The 19496-nt window shown below is 44.1% G+C and overlaps 1 protein-coding gene across 1 annotated transcript in view; it reads right to left on the bottom strand.

Moving 5' to 3' along the window:
- The window catches only part of LOC311262154 (trace amine-associated receptor 3-like), a gene marked incomplete at both ends in the record, with an annotated part of 78696 nt that extends 66688 nt beyond the window's left edge, over positions 1-12008 (bottom strand). Inside the window, 2 exons of the mRNA XM_084361384.1 lie at positions 10384-10519; positions 11924-12008. Of these exons, the coding sequence (XP_084217510.1) occupies positions 10384-10519; positions 11924-12008 (221 nt within the window). The remainder of the gene's footprint in view (positions 1-10383; positions 10520-11923) is intronic.
- Positions 12009-19496: the final 7488 nt, after the last annotated feature.

Genomic DNA, 19496 nt, shown 5'->3' with positions numbered 1-19496 from the left:
TAGAAAGAGTAAGTAGTTTTAAGTAACCCTGACATAAATCAGTAGATTGTGGTTATTCAATAAGACAAACAAAAGCCCACAAAAATTACTGCAATGTGCAAACACAGAATTAGTGTTGAGTATACATCAATAAGCCACAACATTAAAATCACAGGCAGGTGAAGTGAATATTATTTGTCATCTCGTTACAATCAAAACTTCTGCTGGGAAACCTTGGGTCCTGACATGAGATACACCACCCACCCAATCATGGTTGCAGACCAAGTACACCCCCTCATGGCAATGGCACTCCCCAATGGCAGCGTACCCCCTCAGCAGAGCAATGCATCCTGCAACACTGCAAAAATGGTTCAGGAATGGTCCGAGGAGGTCAAGGTGTTGAACTGGCCTCCAGATTTCCCAGATCCCAATCAGTTTGCGCATTCGTGGGATGTGCCAGAACATGTCCGATCTGTGGAGGCACCAAAGTGGACTTGGCTCTAACCTGTTAATGCATGAGCACAGGCCCTCTGAGGGATTCCTGTCATTTGTGTCAGTGGGGGAGTCCCGTAGACATGTGGAGGTAGTATTGGTCTACAATGGTGTTTGGGTGGGTGATTCCGTGTCAAGTGGCATCCACATGAATGCCAGGTCCCAAGGTTTCCCAGCAGCCCATTGCTAACAAGATGATCAATGTTTGTTGGTTCACTTGTTAGTGGTTTTAATGTTGTGGCTGATTGGTGTATAGCGGGCTGTCGCCTTTGTTTTGGGGGACATACAGATGCTCATTTTGCTGCCTTACGTGTGTGCCTTCTATTGCTCCTACCACATTTGGAAATCCTGCTTTTGCCCAAAACGCCACTTTTACCTTATTCAGAGCCATAGTGCTTGTTGGAAATAAAGTAAGCTTCTTTCACAGTTCATTTGATACCCTTTAGGTAATCCGCGATGCAGTTAGTTTGCATAATCCAACAGCATCACCCAGTGAGTTTAGGGAACTTTCTTTAGCATAAAGCTGTAACACTACATACACTTTCAAAACTGCAGGAACATGATGGTTTCTTGCTGCTGCAGGGTTTATGGTATCCTAGAGTTTGCCAGCCAGCAAAAGGATAGTTTCTCTAGAAAACCGAAATGTCTCGACTAGTTCTTGATTGTTATATCTATCTAGTGGATTGTTTCTATCCCTTAAGAGTCTCTCCCTTCTACGGGCTCTTTCCAAAATCCAAATATTTAACTTGGGGCAAACAATGTTTTATTCCATCCTGAAGCAACAATCCTTCAGTGTAGTTTTGTCAAGGTTCTATCAATCAATCAATCAATCAATCAAAGCTTTATTGTCATTTAGCTGTAACAACAAAAGAAGTGCAGCAAAAATGAGACTACGTTTCTCCGGGATCCCAAGACACGAACACAACAAATACACACAATACATTAGTATAATAATTTAAATAATTTAAAACTAAAACTATGACTAAGGCTCATGAAGTGCAGTAGTGAGCATGCTCCAGATCAGCAGTCAACAATCTAACAGCCTGTGGAAGGAAGCTGTTGATTAGTCTGTTTGTTCGACCTTTTAGAATCCGGAACCCTTTTTCTGATGGGGGCAGTTCAAAGAATGTGTGGAGAGGGTGGAAGGGGTCCCTTAGGAAGAGTTCTTGGACAGAGGGGAGGGAAACTCCAATGACCATCTCAGCTCCTCTAACTATTCTCTGCAGGGCTTTTTTGTCTGGCATACTGCAGCTGGAGTACCATGTCGAGATACAAATTCAAAGGGGGCTTTATTGGCTGTCTCTGCTTTCTATCTCTGACAGTAGAGAGATATTCTGCTAATTCATAATCTCTTTGTAGGGCTAGATAACATTCTAATCTACTTTGGCTTTTAGTTTCTTTTTTCCAACGTTCCAGATAGGTTTCTTTACATTGTGCTATAATTTGCTTTACTCTGATTGGTGTTTGGAGAGCAGTGTTATTGTGAGGCTGGTCAGACTGTGTCTGAGAGGGGGCAGTTCAGTACCAACTGACATAAGGGACTCTTTTCTGGGCTCAGCTCTTCAGTTTGGAGGGCTTTGGAGTGGAGGGTGCCTCGGGGGCTGAATTTCAGGTGGTTAAAAAAGTTGAGTGTTCTCTTTTGAATGTTAATTATCAGTGGGTAAACATTAAAGTACAATACAATATGTCAGAACGCTCTCCAACACACCACTATAGAAGGTCCTGAGGATGCTGATGGGGAGAGAGGCTTGTTTCAGCTTACTCAGGAAGTACAGTCTCTGATGGGCCTGTTTCGTGATCCCTGAGGTGTTCTTTTTCCAGCTTAGGTCCTGCAAGATCTGCACTCCGAGGAACTTGATGTTCTCCACCCTCTCCACTGTGTGACTGCGAGGAGCGTGCTCGGGCTGAGACCTCTGGAAGTCGATAATCATCTCCCTGGTTTTGTCCGCATTGAGCACCAGATTTTCTCTGCACCAACCCTCTAGGTGTTTAACTTCTTCTCTATACATTGATTCCTCATTTCTATGAATGAGTCCCACCACTGTGGTGTCATCCGCAAACTTGATGATCTGGTTCCCCTCGTGCCTGGATGCACAGTCGTGTGTTAGCAGTGTAAATAACAATGGACTGAGTACACAGCCTCGAGGAGATCCAGTGCTCAGTGTGATGGAGTTGGAGGTGTTATTTCCGACACGGACAGACTGAGGTCTCTCCGTCAGAAAGTCCCAGATCCAGAGACATGTGGCGGTGTTTAGGCCGAGTAGGAGAAGTTTCTCCATTAGTCTCTGGGGGATGACAGATAGATGATCAGAACGGCCAATGTGGGGGCGGGGCGTTGCCTTGTATGCATCTGGGGAGTTTGTATATGCCAGGTCCAGCATGTTCTCTCCTCTGGTTTTAAAGTCCACAACTTGCTTGAACTTGGGGAAAATAGCCTTTAAACTGGTGTGGTTGAAATCCCCTGCTACCACTACAAAGCTGTCTGGGTGTTTAATCAGGAGCTCACTGATGGCATCATGTAGCCCTCCAAGTGTCTCGTTAGCATTAGCTTTAGCATTTGCGCTAGGAGCTATGTAAACAACGGCCACAATCACTATGGTGAAATCCCTTGGCAGATAGAATGGCCAGCATTTCACGATGAGGAACTCCGCCAGCTGAGAGCAGTGTTTAGTGGCTAACGTGGCGTTTACACACCAGTCTTTGTTGATAAAGATGCACAGACCCCCTCCTTGACTTTTACCGGAGGTAGCTGCATCTCTGTCCGCCCGGAAAGCCGTCATCCCCTCCAGCTGTATGGCCACGTCTGGGATATTGTCCTGGAGCCATGTTTCCGTGAAAGCAAACACACCGATAAATATAAAATAAAATATAAATCAGGCAAAATTAATGGTTTAAAACACATTGTTTCAAAAGAAATATAGCTGAAATCAAGCTTACAATAGCATGTAGATGTAGCTTTATAAACAAATTGCACATTTGATCTGTTTTCATTATGTGCATTATTTACAATAAGATTTTTTATGAATATATGGCAGATAATTTTAAGAAACAGTCAGAGAAAATACCACAAACTAGAATGACAGACTCCTCAGCTCAATAGTTTAATATTTGTTTGATAAAAATATAAAAATGTTTAAAAGCTTCATTCAAGATACTCAAAACATGGTAAGTAATGCTAATGCATGAAGTTTAAAAGATTGTTTAAAAGCACTGATTAAAAGTGATGTTTAATTTCATTTTATAAAAAAGTGAATATATTGAGTATCGCAGTGATGCATAGTGTGTTGGCACTAAGCACAAATATATCTATCTGTCTGTCTGTCTATTAACAGATAGATAGATAATGTATATGTATTGTTTCCTGTTCAAAGAGTTTTCATCAAAGCACCCAACACGGCTTACACAGAAATTTAAACTGCAAATAAATTAAATTACTTTACTTTACTAACCTTTTTTGAAAAAAATGGGGAAAATATTTGAATCTAGTGTACTTTTAAGTGGAGAAATAATATTTTTTTAATATTTGCACTTCAATTAGGCAACTTGACAGGCTTTGACACTTTTTCTCTCTGCACAACTTAAACCATTATTTCTAAAAATTCTCTCTTGGTGTTTGTTTCACCTAATCATTTTATTTCCTCCGGAATTTCAGGTTCCTTGACTACAAGACAGGACAACAGGCAGATGCTACACAGCCAACTATCCCATCCTTTGCCCAGAAAGTGCAGCTCTACAGTCTACATTCCCCACGGCAGCACACCATCAGTGAGGCCATTGTTAAAGATTTGATAATAGGGTGTTGTCACTGTCCCTTGTGGAAAATGAACATTTTAAACACTTTCTTGAGACTGTGGATATCAAGTACACACCAATCTCAAGAAGAACAATTACTGAGAAATACATACCAGTTTTGGTAAAGCAAGTTAAGGAGACTGTTTTGGAGAAGCTGAAGAAAAAATCAACAGTGTCCTTAACTACGGACATCTGGTCTGATCGCAGGCTTCGCTCCTTCCTTGGAGTAACAGCTCATTTGTGCAACAAGTCAAAGGATTGCTAGGCCCTTGAATCCTACTTGCTGGACTGTAGACGGTTCCCAGGCAAACATAGTGGAGAGCGAATTTCCTCTGCCTTTGAGGAGATCACAGAAGAATATGGTATCCCTCACAGCTCTGGACCATAAAGCTCTGACTAGGGGTGGGCGATATATATCGTTTGCGATAATATCGTCATTGTTGTTTTGACGATGTGCAAACTTCCATTATCGAATATTACTTCGCCAAAAATATTGAAACGCCCATATTTTTGCCCAAATCGCCCACCCCTAGCTCTGACTGAAATGTGTAGCAAGGATTATGAAGAAGTGGTATTCAGCGCTCGTGAGTGGAACCAGCTCAAGGAATTGACTTCACTTCTCGCACCATTCTTGGAGGCAACAGACCTGACGGAGGGAGAGAAAGCAGTTACCATTAGCATGGTGGTACCGACTGTTCTGGACTTGCATACACATCTTGTGAAGATGGAGGAGACACGAATACAGTGTCGGCCAATAGTAAAGGCCCTTCGTCAGTCTCTGATGAGAATCTTTGCCAAAACAGACATGACCAAAGAGAGTGGGGGAGAGGAACCTTTCAGCCACAATGTGTACTTTTTGGCCACAATGCTTGACCCACAGTTTGGATTAAAACTGCGTGGATCTGGATGCTACAAATGAGCAAAATGCAACATCAATCAAGAACTTCAGAGAAGATCTGAAGAAAACACTGACAGGTATACACATGTACATTTTACATTGAGAGAAAAATTCTGAAGTAGCCTTGTAGTGTAATTTATTAGGTTTTAATTTCATATTGTAAAACTCTAATACCATCTTTGTAATTCACCTTTCGGGAATATGCTTGTTCTAAACAACATATTGTTAGGAGTTAATTATTTGATACCTGCTGACACTATCACTATGTATCTTTCTATCTAATTCAGTAATTTTCTTTCATTTGCTTGTATTTTTCAGACACTTTGATCTCTGAGGTTGAGAACTTGATGGACAGCGAAGGTGAAGAGTGCGGAGCCACAGATGGAGATCCATCCAGTGATTCACCTCCAGTCAAATGCCCAAGCCTTCTTACTCGCTACAAAGCTCACAAAAAGCGCAGCTCAGTCCAGGGTTCAAGCATCAGAACACAGATAAGCAAATACTTTGATGCCATACAGGACACCGACACTGACAATGCACTTGTCTTCTGGTACAAAAAACAGGACAGATTCCCACAACTCCACAACTTGGCAATGAAGGTGCTGTCAGTTCCCGCATCCTCTGCACCAGTTGAGGATTTTTAGTAGAGGAGGCATCATAATGAGACCCCACCGTGGACGTTTAGGTCACAGAATGCTGCAGTCTCTCATGTTTCTGAAATGCAACCAAGCTCTTCTTAAATCTTAGTTTTCATGGAATGAAATTGGACCTTTGAGCTTTGACCTTTGAGGTCTTCAGCAACAAGCCCTTTATGAGTTTACTGTTATTGTTGAGCTCAGACTTTTAGGGGTGTTTTGTTACCACATGTTGTTCAGGCTTGGCATGACATTTTCAGTTCAACTGTTCCTGATTAATTAATGTTGTAATTTCATGAAGGAAAGACCAATGTTCAAGAATGTTAACAAAAAAATACCTTACTGAAATGTCAGCTTTTTCACACAGCTCATTTAATTTAGGTGGTACCGACTCTTTACTTTTTTCATTCTTTCTCTCTGAAATGAAAGGTTTATTGTGACTTGTCAGGTCAATTCAGTTTTGATAATATGATGAACTTTTTCAAGAAGTGAAACACGACAACTTTGCTAAGATTTGAGATTTGTTTCATTCATTGTGCTGCTTTGAAAACAACAGAGCAAAGATTTTTTGTTGTCGCATTTATTTAAAAGCAAACTTAAATAAAAGGAAAACTCACATTTTGATGTTTTGTTATGATTTTCTTTTGATATATATGGTCTTGGTCTTGTCTCAGTCTCGACCACCAAATGTCTTGGCCTTGTCTCGGTCCTCTCCAGTCTCGGTAATGTCTTGGTCTCAGTTGGCGCTGTCTTGACTATGTGGCGTGACGAAGGCTTTAAATGCCAATATGGTTGCTCAACAACGCCACCTTGGGAATTGCACCCAAAGAATTATTTAGCAGTCAGAAACGCAGGTTCGTTCCCCTCAGATGGCAAGTCACATGGTTCCCAGTTTACAAACAAAAACAACTTTATTTAGAAATATATGTTTTAACACCATCTACCATTCATTCAAACAAAAGAAAAATAATATAAAAGGGGAGCCTAATCAGGGGCTGAGGCCTACTGATGGTGGAAGAGCTAGTGGAAGGGAAGGCGATTTCATCAAAAATAAATGAATTAAAGAAAAACAGGGGGTTCACCCAGGCACACGTGGCAGTCACACACAGTGATACAACAGAAATCCAAGAAGGCACAGCACACAAGGAGAGACACCACCACCCACGTCACCAGCACCACCACCAGCCTACTGGATAGCACTCAGTCTAACGCAGAGAGAGAGGACACTTACCACCGCCAGAGAGAACCAGAACCAAACGGAGCACGGAGCACTCGGTTGCTGCTCTGCAGTGAAACCACACACACAAGCTGTAAACATCAGGGGCATCATGTATCAATGTTGCGTACGCACAACATTTTCCACGCCAACGTTCAGATGTATCAAAAGTGAAATGACCATGGAAATTTGCGGTGCCCCACGCCAGCTTCATGGCTGGCGTACGCACGTTTCTACAGCTATTGTTCCTTTGGCGACACTTTGAGGTGATGCTGGGAAACTGTTAATTATGTGAAAACAATTTGTCCTCAGAGTAATTTGCACATCAGAGACACGGACAATTAACACACACGTGTTTGCAATCATATGGATCATAACTCATAAATCATAAAAGCATGCGCAAAGTAATGAAAAAAATGCCATTAACAATGGCAGCCTTGGCCTTGTTAGTGCTGACCACTCTGGGGTTCCTGGCAACAGGAGCCTTCCAGAGGGAACTGGCCGACCGGTCAGGAGTGTGACAGTCCACTCTGAGCCCAGCCATGCCAGCTGTGGGGGACGGGATCATAAGAATGTCATCCAGGTACATCAAATTCCCATACAATGCTGTTGAACAGGCCAACATTAAAGCGCAATTTGCAGCAAGAGCCGGTTTCCCTAATGTAATCGGAGCTATTGACTGCACACATGTTGCTATAAAAGCGCCATCACAGGATGAATTTGTTTTTGTCAACAGAAAACATTTTCATTCAATTAATGTATTCAATTAATTCAAATAATATGTGATGCGCAAATGCAGGTCACCAACATCGTGGCAAGGTGGCCTGGTTCAATGCATGACTCGTTCATTCTTACCAATAGCATGGTTGGTATCAGGCTGGAGGCTGGCACGGTGCGCAATGGGTGACTTCTCGGTGAGTAAATCCGTTTAATAGCGCCCCGAATGTAAACCAGCACAATGCCCATTTGGGCACGTGCATTCAAATATGTGCATTTGTTTTTTTGAAAATAGAGCGACAGAGCTATCTAACAAGCCCTTTATTGTCTCCTTGTGTTCAGTATTTGTGTCATTAAACGCGTGCGTAAAGTTGGAAATGTCACACTGCAGTAGCCACGGCGCACGTCTGCAGTCATTAATATAAGTGTGATCAGTCTTGTCAATCCTTGTAAGGAAGTTGTTTTGTCCTTCTGTTTATTTCCCACTAACGGTGGCACTTATATATATTATTTCTTTTGAAAAAAGTAATACTGATTCAATCAAGTGGTGCATGAACAAAGGAAACCAAATCTATTTCACATGTTATTGGGCAGAAATCCTCCGCTTCACCTTCACGTCGGACCATTTTTTATTTTTAATTTCAGTGAGTGTGCACACAAAGGAAAAGTGCTTGGATCGATGCGTACGCACACTTTGATACATCTGATTTTTTTTTGTGCGTACGACAGTTTCTGGATTCTAGCGTACGCCATGTTTCAGTAGGAAATCCTTAGTACATGAGGACCCAGGACACTGAGTGATATAAAGCGAAGCAGCAGCGCAAAGCATTACCTGCACGGGCAAACACCTCTGACCCGGAAGTGATGTGTCAGTGAGAGCACAGGAAGGAGGGCCGTACTTATGTACTGCCGCCCTAGTGATCAGCTGTGTGCAATTACTGCCGCAAGACAACCCCATTTCTATGCTGCTATAACTACAACACTACCCTGATTTTTAGTAAAGTCGCTCGGCTGTAAATTTTGCAGCCTGAACGTCTGACTCACCCAGAACACCCAAAACTTTCACTCTCGCTGATCCCTAGAGGGGCCTCTGCATCCATGCGCGCTGCCGCCATAGCAACACTAGATAACTGTGGCTGTCAGGGTTTTTTTTGTCGTTTGTGTTTTTTCCCTTATCTGTCTTCCCCCCTCCCTTCTCCCTCACCTGCTCCTTTCCCTGTGTGTGTGTCTGTGTCTTTGGGTGTGGCAGCAGAGAGGCACTACTGCAGATCATCAGCTCATCAACCTCAGCTATATCATCCTGGTCTCTTGTCTACTCTGGTGCCAGATTGTTCCATTATTTTGTTTTCCTGCAAATGTTTTGTCTTGTTTAAGAAATGCGAACTGATAATGTGTTTGTTTTCCATAAAAAACATGTTAAGTTTGTGCTTGTAAATATGGCTCAAAAGCATAAAATATTTTATATTTTTTTACTTTTATTTTAAAAGAAATAAGCAATGGCAATTATATAATAATGACAATAAGCAGCAGAGGCTCATGGGGACTGAATCATTCAATCACTATTTATTTATACGACATATTTCTGACACTTTTGTAATTCACTCAGACAACAACATAAATTAAATACCTATTTTCTCTGTATAGAAAATACAGTTGCTGGTGTGTCGGCCTCTTTATACATCAAATTCTCTCGCTACAGCATGTTCATTTCACATGAGTCAACTTGCAGAATCCTGAGTGTAACAATGAGTTTGATGGATTTTCTGAACCAGGCGTAGAAAAAGGCGTAGATCAGAGGATTTAAACAGGAGTTAAAATAGAACAGACATATTACAAAGGCAGCAGCCACAGCATTGAGCATGGTGTCCTGGCCTGTAAGTGCAACACAAAAGTATGGGCAGACACATATTAAAAACACAACTACAACAACTCCAAGAGTAGTGGCTGCTTTCAACTCAGATTTCTTAGCAATTACTTTCCCTGAACAATGGTGAGTGACAGCTGCAATATGAGACCGCATGGCACGAGCCTGAGACACAGCCACAACAAATACTCTTATGTACAGAATGACAATGACAGTGACAGGACCAATAAAGGACAAAAAGAGATCAACACGTCCTGCAACATGATCAATGACAATCACACATTGTCCAATACAGGAGTTATACCTGCCTGGTTGTTTCAGGTTATCTTTCAGCAGCAGACTGTGAAAGAGAGCAGAAAACATCCAACACAGACAAACACAGACTTGAACTCTTTTTTGAGTGACTTTAGTGGGGTAATGTAAAGGATCACAAATAGCAACATAGCGGTCAATTGATATGAGCACCATGGTTCCTATTGAGGCAGAGGTAATAATATAATCCAAAACATAATACACAGTACACATGAGGTCACCGAGGAACCAGCAGCCGTCTACAAGGACAATTTGAAAGATCATGAGGAGGCCCACAAAGAAATCTGAGGTGGCCAGAGAAAGAAGGAGGAGGTTGGCGGGGGTGTGAAGTTGCCTGGGAAGATAAGAGAGCAAAATAATGTCGATATCTGTATCATTCCATCTATTAAAAGCAATTATAGAAACATAGAAACATGGGTTGCACAGATTTCACTATTTCTTTTGTTGAGGCATAAATCAGTGGAAAATATTTGCCTACTTGAAGTGTGAGATGGAGATGATCACAAGCAGATTGAGAGCCACAGTGAGCAGAGAGATGGAGGACAGAATGATGTAAGTGAGCATGGATACAGAGTGAGGACGCTGAGTCTTCCTGCAGGAGGAGTTGAGGAGTTCTGGAAAGCAGAGTTCAACTTCATCAAGAGTTTTCATCATCAGAATGAGGAGACGAGATGCTGCTCGATCTTTCAAGTGTCTGCCTGAAGCTCTGTCATACAACTTATTTATGATGACATCCCTCCTCCCTTTTTCCCTCTGGTGACATTTTTTTTAACAAGCAGTGACTAAACACTCTTCTTTAATTACATCATCTATCTTCAATACACTAAGTCCGAACCTAGCCACCCATGGCCACCACCTGAATATACTCTCTTTCCAGGTCAGCAGTTCTCCTCCCCTGCTAAACCAGCCTGCTTTCACTTGCTGAGTGTGTGAATGGTTGCCAGAGCTTTAACTGGGCCAACAGAAAGTCCTTATCCATAGCCTCCCAGAACTCTTCCCACACCATGGTTTTTTGCTTCAGCAACCGCTGAGGCTTGAGAGAAGGACCAGGTTGGGGCGCTGCACTACACTTTTATTCTCTGGCCTAAAACCTGCATATGTGACAGATGGAACAATGTGTATTATGTTGACAGAGAGTTACAGCAGAGTGAAGTATTTTTGTGTTTTCATGTGTTTTAAGTTGAAAATGTCATTGTCAATGCCTGCCTACTCTTAGGAGGATCCCTTGCTCACACTATCAAGAGAGGAGTGCAACTGAGCTATACAAACAGCTTACCACTAAAGTCCAGAACAATAACACTCCACAAAACGTCTTAATTAGAGCAATAGATTGAAGGCAGAAAATATTGTGTGCATCACAGGAAGCAGAGTCTAGCGTCAAGTATGACCCTGCACTTTTGCAGAGCATGTTCATGCACACAGTACTTACAGGCTTACAAAATGACAACATTAAAACTGTATCCTCGGGTTAGCAAAGAGACAGATTTTGGGGGACCCAACCACCCAGTGAACCCCTTAGCTAACCTCCCAGCTAAACACCCAGTCGACTCGTCAGCCCACCACCCACTGTATGTTCGCTCACCTGTTGACGTAAACAACATTCAAGCGCAGCATACAGAAGACCAGGAAAAGAGGACAGAGCTCTGGGACGCCCCAATGGTCTCAGCCACCTTGTCACAACTTCAGCCAGGCTTTAGTTTTTCATTTGTCTGTTTCCTGTTTTGCCACACTAACTCTCATGTCATTTCAGACTCTGCCACTCCCTTACCTGCTGGTTTGATTCACCTGGCCTGCCCCACCCCCATACACACCTGCTCCTCATCAGCTAATCAGCCCCTCAGTATTTGTACAGATCCTTTTCCCTCAGTTCTTTGCCAGATTGTCTAGTGTATTCGCCTAGCTCTCCAGCATTCTGTTAGTCTGATCCTGCCTGTTCGAGTTTTGACCTGCCCTTTTGGACTTTGGACTCTCCCTTTTGCCTGCTCCTTTTGGATTTGTTCGCTACACTGACTGATCACCTGGTTTGACCTTCTGCTTCGCAATAAACCCTGTTTCTGCACCTGAACTGTTCTTGTGTCGTGCTATTGGCTTCTTGCCTGCCATTTTGTGAAACCTGACAGTACAATCTGGCCAAAAATGAACCCAGCCGACACGGAGAACATAAAGCAAGAACTGGCAGCACAAGCTGCTGCTCTACACCATCAGGAGAAGCGCTTCACCGCTATGGAGGTGGCTTTCCGGGAGGCTTCTGCACGCCACAATCAACATTTGGAGACTCTGAGCAGTCAGCTCCAGCAGCTCATGCAGGCCAGTCAAATGCCAGCGGTTTCACCACCCACCAGCCCTTCTGTTCCCGCAGTCCCAGGTCCAGAACCCCGCTTAAGTGCTCTAGAGCGCTTTTCTGGAGCCCCAGGTACCTGCCGCTCTTTTCTGACTCTGTGCTCATTGACTTTTGAACTACAGCCTCTCACATATCCCACTGAGAGGTCAAGAGTGGCTTTCATGATCACCCAGCTTACTGGGCGGGCTCGGGAATGGGGCGCCGCTGAGTGGGAGAAGCAATCGGCTGTCTATTCTTCCGTGACTGCACTCTCTGAGGGTCTTCAGAAGGTGTTTGACCATGCTACTCCTGGTCGAGAGGCTGCTCATGGACTGTTTAACCTGGTTCAGGGGAGCCGGAGAGTGACTGATGATTCCATTGAGTTCCAGACACTCGCTGAGTGAGAGTAACTGGAACTCTTCCTCCCTGACTGACGCCTTCTATAACGGACTCTCCGATGACATCAAGGACGAGCTGGTGGCTCGGGACCCTCTGACAGGTCTAGACGCTCTCATCACCACGGCCATCCGCATCGAAGGACGTCTCCAGGAGAGGAGACGAGAGAGAGCGCTGACCGGTACTCCCCGGAGTCTTCCTTATCCTCCAGCGTCACCTCCCCCATCAATGTCTTCTCCTCCCGCTGGCGCCCCTAGCGACCCGGTTGAGCCCATGCAACTTGGCAGGACCAGGCTGTCAGCTGCTGAACGACAGCGGCGCCAAAGGGAGAACTGCTGCATGTACTGTGGGCAGGGAGGTCATTACGTGTCTTCCTGTCCAGTAAAAGACAGGGCTCATCAGGAATCCAGAGGGCGCTGGTGAGCCGCATCATGAACTCTGAAACGCTCTCTCGGTCACTACTTCACACCCAGCGCATCGATTACCACGGTCTGAATGATGTCACCATTAAAAACAGGTACCCCCTCCCACTCATCTCTACTGCATTTGAACTGTTGCAAGGGGCTTCTGTGTTTACCAAGCTTGATCTCAGGAATGCCTATCACCTTGTACGCATTCGGGGGGGGGGGATGAGTGGAAGACGGCATTCAATACTAATGCTCCTGCAGTATTCCAAGCCTTAGTGAATGATGTGCTCCGGGTTTTTCTCAATGTATTTGTGTTTGTATACCTTGACGATATTCTCATCTTCTCAAAGTCTGAGCAGGAACATGCGCAGCATGTACGTAGTGTTCTCCAGAGACTCCTAGAAAACCAGCTGTTCGTGAAGGCAGAGAAGTCTGAGTTCCATGCCACTGAGGTGTCGTTCCTGGGATACATCATTTCGGTCGGACGTATTCACATGGATCCCACCAAAGTTAAAGCGGTGGTGGATTGGCCAGTTCCCACCACTCGGAAGAAACTTCAACAGTTCCTGGGGTTTGCCAATTTCTATCATAGGTTTATCCGCTACTATAGTTCTGTGGCAGCTGCCCTGACAGCCCTCACCTCCCAGAAGGTAGCCTTTCTATGGTCCCCTGCTGCAGAAAGGGGGTTCAGAGAGTTAAGATCACGGTTCTCTTCTGCTCCCATTCTCATCCTTCCAGATCCAGAATACCAGTTTGTGGATGCGTCAGACTCCAGGGTGGGAGCAGTCCTGTCTCAGCGGTCAGCAGAGGACCAAAAGTTACATCAATGTGCCTTTTTCTCCCGCAAATTATCCCCAGCAGAAAGGAATTATGATGTTGGAAATCGGGAGCTATTGGCTGTCAAGATTGCTCTCGAGGAGTGGAGGCACTGGTTGGAGGGGGCGAAGCATCCGTTTGTGGTGTGGACAGACCACAAAAACCTGGAGTACATCCGGTCAGCCAAGCGGTTGAACTCCCGTCAGGCCAGGTGGGCATTATTCTTGACATTCCTCAATTTGAGGAATGTCAAACCAGATGCCCTGTCCTGTCAGTTCCAGTCTGACAACTGTCCCACACAATCTGAGAGTATCCTCCCCACTAAGGTGGTCATCGACGCGGTTACCTGGGACATCGTGGACAAGGTAAAACAGTCTCAGGCCGACCACCCAGCTCCCAGTGCTTGCCCTGATAATCGTCTGTATGTGCCTGTGAATTTTCGCTCTCAGGTCCTCCAGTGGGGACATTGGTCTCGCCTTGCCTGTCACCCAGGGGTTAGGCGCACCCTAGCTCTGCTGCAGCAACGTTTCCCACGTCTCACTCGACTGTCACCGGACTGCCTCCCTCAGAGAGTAACACCACCATTCTTACTATTGTGGACAGATTTTCTAAATCTGCTCAGTTTGTTCCATTGCCCAAATTACCATCTGCCAAAGAAACAGCTGAGCTTATGTTGCATCATGTTTTCCGTCTGCACGGCCTCCCCTGTGACATGGTCTCAGACCGGGGGCCACAGTTCACTTCTCGTTTCTGGACAGAGTTTTGCCAGCTGTTGGGGGCCACGTCAGCCTATCCTTTGGTTTCCATCCTCAATCCAACGGACAGACTGAACGGATGAACCAGGAAATGGAGACTGCCTTGCGTTGCATCACGTCCCAGAACCCGTCCTCCTGGTCCAAGCAGCTTCTGTGGGTTGATGCTCACAATACGCTTCCAAGCTCAGCAACGGGGCTTTCTCCTTTCCAGTGCTCTCGGGGATATCAACCTCCACTGTTCCCTGAGCAGGAGCAAGAAGCTAGTGTCCCGTCTGTCCAGGCGTTCATCCAGCGTTGTCGGCGCACCTGGTTGCGGGCCCGTTCTGCTCTCCTGCGTTCGTCCAACCGGTACCAGAGAAATGCCAACCGCCGACGGACCTGGTCAGAAGGTTTGGCTGTCCACACATGACCTCCCACTCCGGGTAGAGTCTAGGAAGTTGGCCCCTAGGTTTGTGGGCCCGTTCTCCATCAATAAGGTCATCAACCCTGCTGCAGTCCGTCTCCGCCTTCCTCGCTCTATGAGGACTCATCCCACCTTCCATGTCTCTAAGTTCAAACCCGTTAAGGAGAGCCAGCTCCTTGCCTCTCACAGTTAGGGAAGAGGGAACAGAAAAAAGGGCTGTTCTAGCCTCCCCGATCTAATCAAAGATGGAGGGGGCAGAATCAGTCATTGTTGAGGGGTGGATGCCAAGGGTCTTAGAAGCCCTTTCCACCAGAAACCTAGTGAGGTGGCCCAGTTGTTTGGTATGGTTACCTATTTCCTCCTCTGGATCTGCCTGTGGCTGACCAGAGGGGAGGCCGTCCTCCACTGTCTCTGGGAACAATGATTCAACATCTATTCTTTCCTCCTCCTCCTCTCCTATGTCTGTGGGCAGGAGGCACGCAAGATGGACCGAGGGTGGGGCCTGACAAACAATGTAAGCTCAGCTCCTTTAGCTCCAAACTCTTGGGGCTCTTTGTTGAGGTACTGGAATGGAAACAACAGGAGTTGTTCCTTTAAAGAGGCACTTTGTCTTCCTGGTATGACTTAGGTGGTTTTTCATTTTGGGCCAATGGCAAGGACATAGTCCCTGCTTGAACAACACAGGCACAGACATGCAATATATCCATGCTGCACTCCTATTCTTGGAAAGGTGAGGAGACGGAGTTACCCAAAGACACGGAAGCAGGCGCAGCCTTGCAGTGTGTCCATATGGTGCACTCCTATCACCCCTGGCAAACTCAGCATGCTCTGCTGCTTCAAATCAACAACATCGGATTCCACAAGAGCTACACCAGGCGCATCAGTGGGCCCACCATGCAACAGCCATCAGTGTGCTTGAACTGCCAGAAAACCCTTGAAAAACCTACAACCTCTAATCACAACTGTCCTTCAGGTTGTGATTAGAGGTTGTGATTCCCTTATTTTTAGGGAATTTGTTTTTTTTTCATTGCATGTAATTTTGGTCTCCAAGGCACTCTAATCTGCGCAAATGTGATCAATTTACATGCATGTAAAAACTGTTCATAACACAAATCATAGTAAACTAACTAACTAACTAAAACAAATCATTGTGTGAGATAAATGGAATGCCAGCTTCTGATTTAATCTTATAATTGGTCCTGTTGCTTTTTCTTTTTAACAGCTGACTTGCTCAAAATTGAAATAGGTCTTTGTGGTAAACATGAAGGCTCTAGCAATTCTTTCACAAGCATTCAAAGCTGGTGATTGACAGTTTTCTTGTGTTCAAGTGGATGGTTGAATGGCATGTTTCTTTTGCAATGATTGATAGGAGATAACGTATCCACTCACATTTGCTTCAAAAGTCTCCCATAACAAAATTGGTGAAACATCATTTTATATCATCATTATATCATCTGAATCAACAAAAATGTTTTTTTGTGAGCAATTAGGATCAAGCCTCTAGTTTTCTTTCTTTCCTCAAGCAGCGTCAGTGAAACAATGACAATGGGCAATGGTTAGAGAGCATAATGTTGTGTTTTTTAGCATTATGAGCTCAAGACACAAGTTTTCCATCCAGTGTATATATTGTCAACTTTAGAATGAAATGAGTACTTTCTCCCTGCATTTGAAATTCTCCACACATCAAATCATTTTGTATTGTTGATATGTGATTTCAGGAAATTGGAGCATTAGATGCTGCCACTCTTTTAGTAAATGATCCCAGGACTACAATTAAATCAATTTATTACATTTATAGTAGTAAAAGGGAGGATTGAGGAAAAGATTTTCCTAAAAAAAATTGCGGATCATCCCAGTTTGGCCCATAAATGTCCAGCAATGTAATTGGTGTGGGTTGTATATCACCTGTAACCAAAAATATATCTCCCCTATATCCCCGTATATCTTCAAGCCTAGTTTTTGTTTCACACTTTGAATGGTGCATCTGACTTATGCATTTGGCTGTAATTTTACCATGTTTAAAATTTTTCAAATGCATCTCTTGTAAGGACATTGCATCAGCCTGAAGCTTTCTTAGATGATACAATGCTTTACCCCATTTTACTTGCTCCTTTATTTTATTCACATTCCCTCCTGTCCTTAGCTGTATCTCAATTCAGGGGCTGCATCCTTTCAAGGCTGCATTTGAAGACCAAATTTGTCACAGCAGCAATGTGCCACTTCAAAGGCTCCTTAAAATCTGTTTTTTTTTCTTTTTCTTTTTTTTTCCAAAAAGAGAATTATGCCCAATTATGTTGAGCCAATTTATAGTTCATAATACTTACACAAAGGGAACAAGATGAAAATTTTTAGACTGGTTTACAGTTTTTTCCAAGCGCGCAAACACTAAAATCAAAAGTATTACAAAATTATCAAAACCTTAAACTCAAGAAGCAAAACATGGCTCAGATGTGCACCACTATAAGCACAATGTCAGCCTCACACTTTTTGCAAAACAATACACACAGTGATTTGCAAAACACTAAACACACTTGTATACATTAGACACAGAATTATATCATGATGTCACTTCCTTGCAATTCCAAAGCACTGACTGTCAAATTACCACACCTATGAGCCAGTCAGTAAACACAGCCATCAGGTGCGCAAACACATGATTGTTTAATTGGAGACACACCAATCACGTTCAAGCACTATAAAAATGCAGCAGGTAAGTTCACCTGCCTTTAACCAAAATGGAAGGAGTCAGAAGAAGAGTGAGAGTGAGGGTGAGAGGGGGAATCCACAGAGGAGAAGAAGGAGGTAGAGGAAGAGGCGGAGGCCCAGCCAGAGGTAGAGGTCGAGGTGGAGGAAGAGTAAGAGGGGAAAGGAAGACCTGAAGCAGGAGGAGAATGTGGAAGAAGAAGAAGAGGACCAATTTTATCTAATGAAATTCGTGCAACACTACCGGACCATGTCGTGAACCATGAATTGACGCTAAGGGAGGCTGGACTAAGAGTTCAGCCAAATGTTAGCAGATATACAGTGGCATCTGTTATATGGATGTTTCAACAAGGAATCAGTAATCAGCTGCTTATTGTATGCACCTTTTTTTGTTTTTTTTGTTTTTAGTCAGAGAAACCCAGAAACTCCTCATCCTCAGAAGTGTCTTGGAGAAGGTCCAGTATCCTTTGTTTCTCCTGGCTCTCCCATTCCTCAGCACTGGGATAACATGGCTTGAGGTTGCACACATTTACCGTTCTGACATCCTCACCAGTCTCTTCCATTACGAATTGGTAATTAAGGGGTCCTAGTTGAGTAACTACTCGGTAGGGTCCTTTCCACTTTGGAGCCAACTTGGCCATGAATTTGTCCTTCGCACTGGACTGTGGAAAGTGTCTGACCCACACTCTATCCTTAGTTTTGAAACCAACATCTCATCGGTTTTTATTGTAGTTCCTCAGCTGACGTTTATGTGCTTTCTCACTGCTTTCCTTGGCCCTTGCCTGGAGCTGCTTCAACTGATGAATAACATCATAAGGAGGGGAGTCTGGAGTTGCAGCACCACTTTGTAGAAGCTTATCCATGGGGCTTTTCAACTTCCTTCCCAGTTGCAACTCAGCTGGGGAGACACCTGTTGTTTCCTGATCTGCAGAATTCAGGGCAAAGCGGAACTCTGGTATATACTTGTCCCAATTTTTATGGTTATCTTCCACATATGAAGCGATCATGCATTTCAATGTCTGATTAATTCGCTCGGTCATATTGGTCTGGGGATGATAGGCAGTGGTAAGCTTAGATGTAACCGTCCACTGCTCACAGATCTCTTTGAAAACAGAGGACACAAACTGTGATCCTCTGTCAGACAGGATGAAATCTGGGACACCCCATCTTGTGAAAATGTATTTTCTGAGGATACGAGCGATTATCTGAGCATTGGCAACCCGGATAGGAAAAAGTTCAACCCATCGAGTGAAGTAATCCACCAGGACCAAGAGATACTCGTTCCTTTCAGGGCTTTGAGGTAGAGGGCCCATTAAGTCCATACCCAACATTGAGTTGGGTTTTGTAACTGTGGTTTTCTGGAGTTTCCCAGCAGGTTTTTGGTATTCTGCTTTCAGAGTTTGACATTTCAAACAGCACTTCACAAACTGTTTAACGTCTCTCCACATCCCAGGCCAAACAGCTACTTCTTGAAGTCTTTTGTACGTTTTGAAGATTCCCAAATGACCACTTAAGGGACTACTGTGGTAAGCTCTGAGCATAGGATGAACTAAGCTCCCTGGAATGTAGAGGCGGTAGTGACATTGATTGTCTGCCATTTGTTTTCAGAGATACAATTTGTCCTCCAAAATGACATAATTCTGTTCTCTGGTGTCATCCTCTTCTGCCAGAGTTTTAAAGATTCTCTCTAATTTGGGGTCTTTGTGTTGTTCTTCCCAGACCACCTGGAGTGTCACTGGAAGAGCATCCGCATCCTTTTTACTTGAATAGAGATTACATTCACCGCATGTA

The sequence above is a fragment of the Pagrus pagrus genome (assembly GCF_965226575.1).
Source record: "Pagrus pagrus genome assembly, chromosome: 9".
In the NCBI taxonomy this organism is placed as follows: Eukaryota; Metazoa; Chordata; class Actinopteri; order Spariformes; family Sparidae; genus Pagrus; species Pagrus pagrus.
The sequence above is the reverse complement of the archived record's forward strand: the minus strand, read 5'-3'. Positions and strand labels throughout refer to the sequence as shown.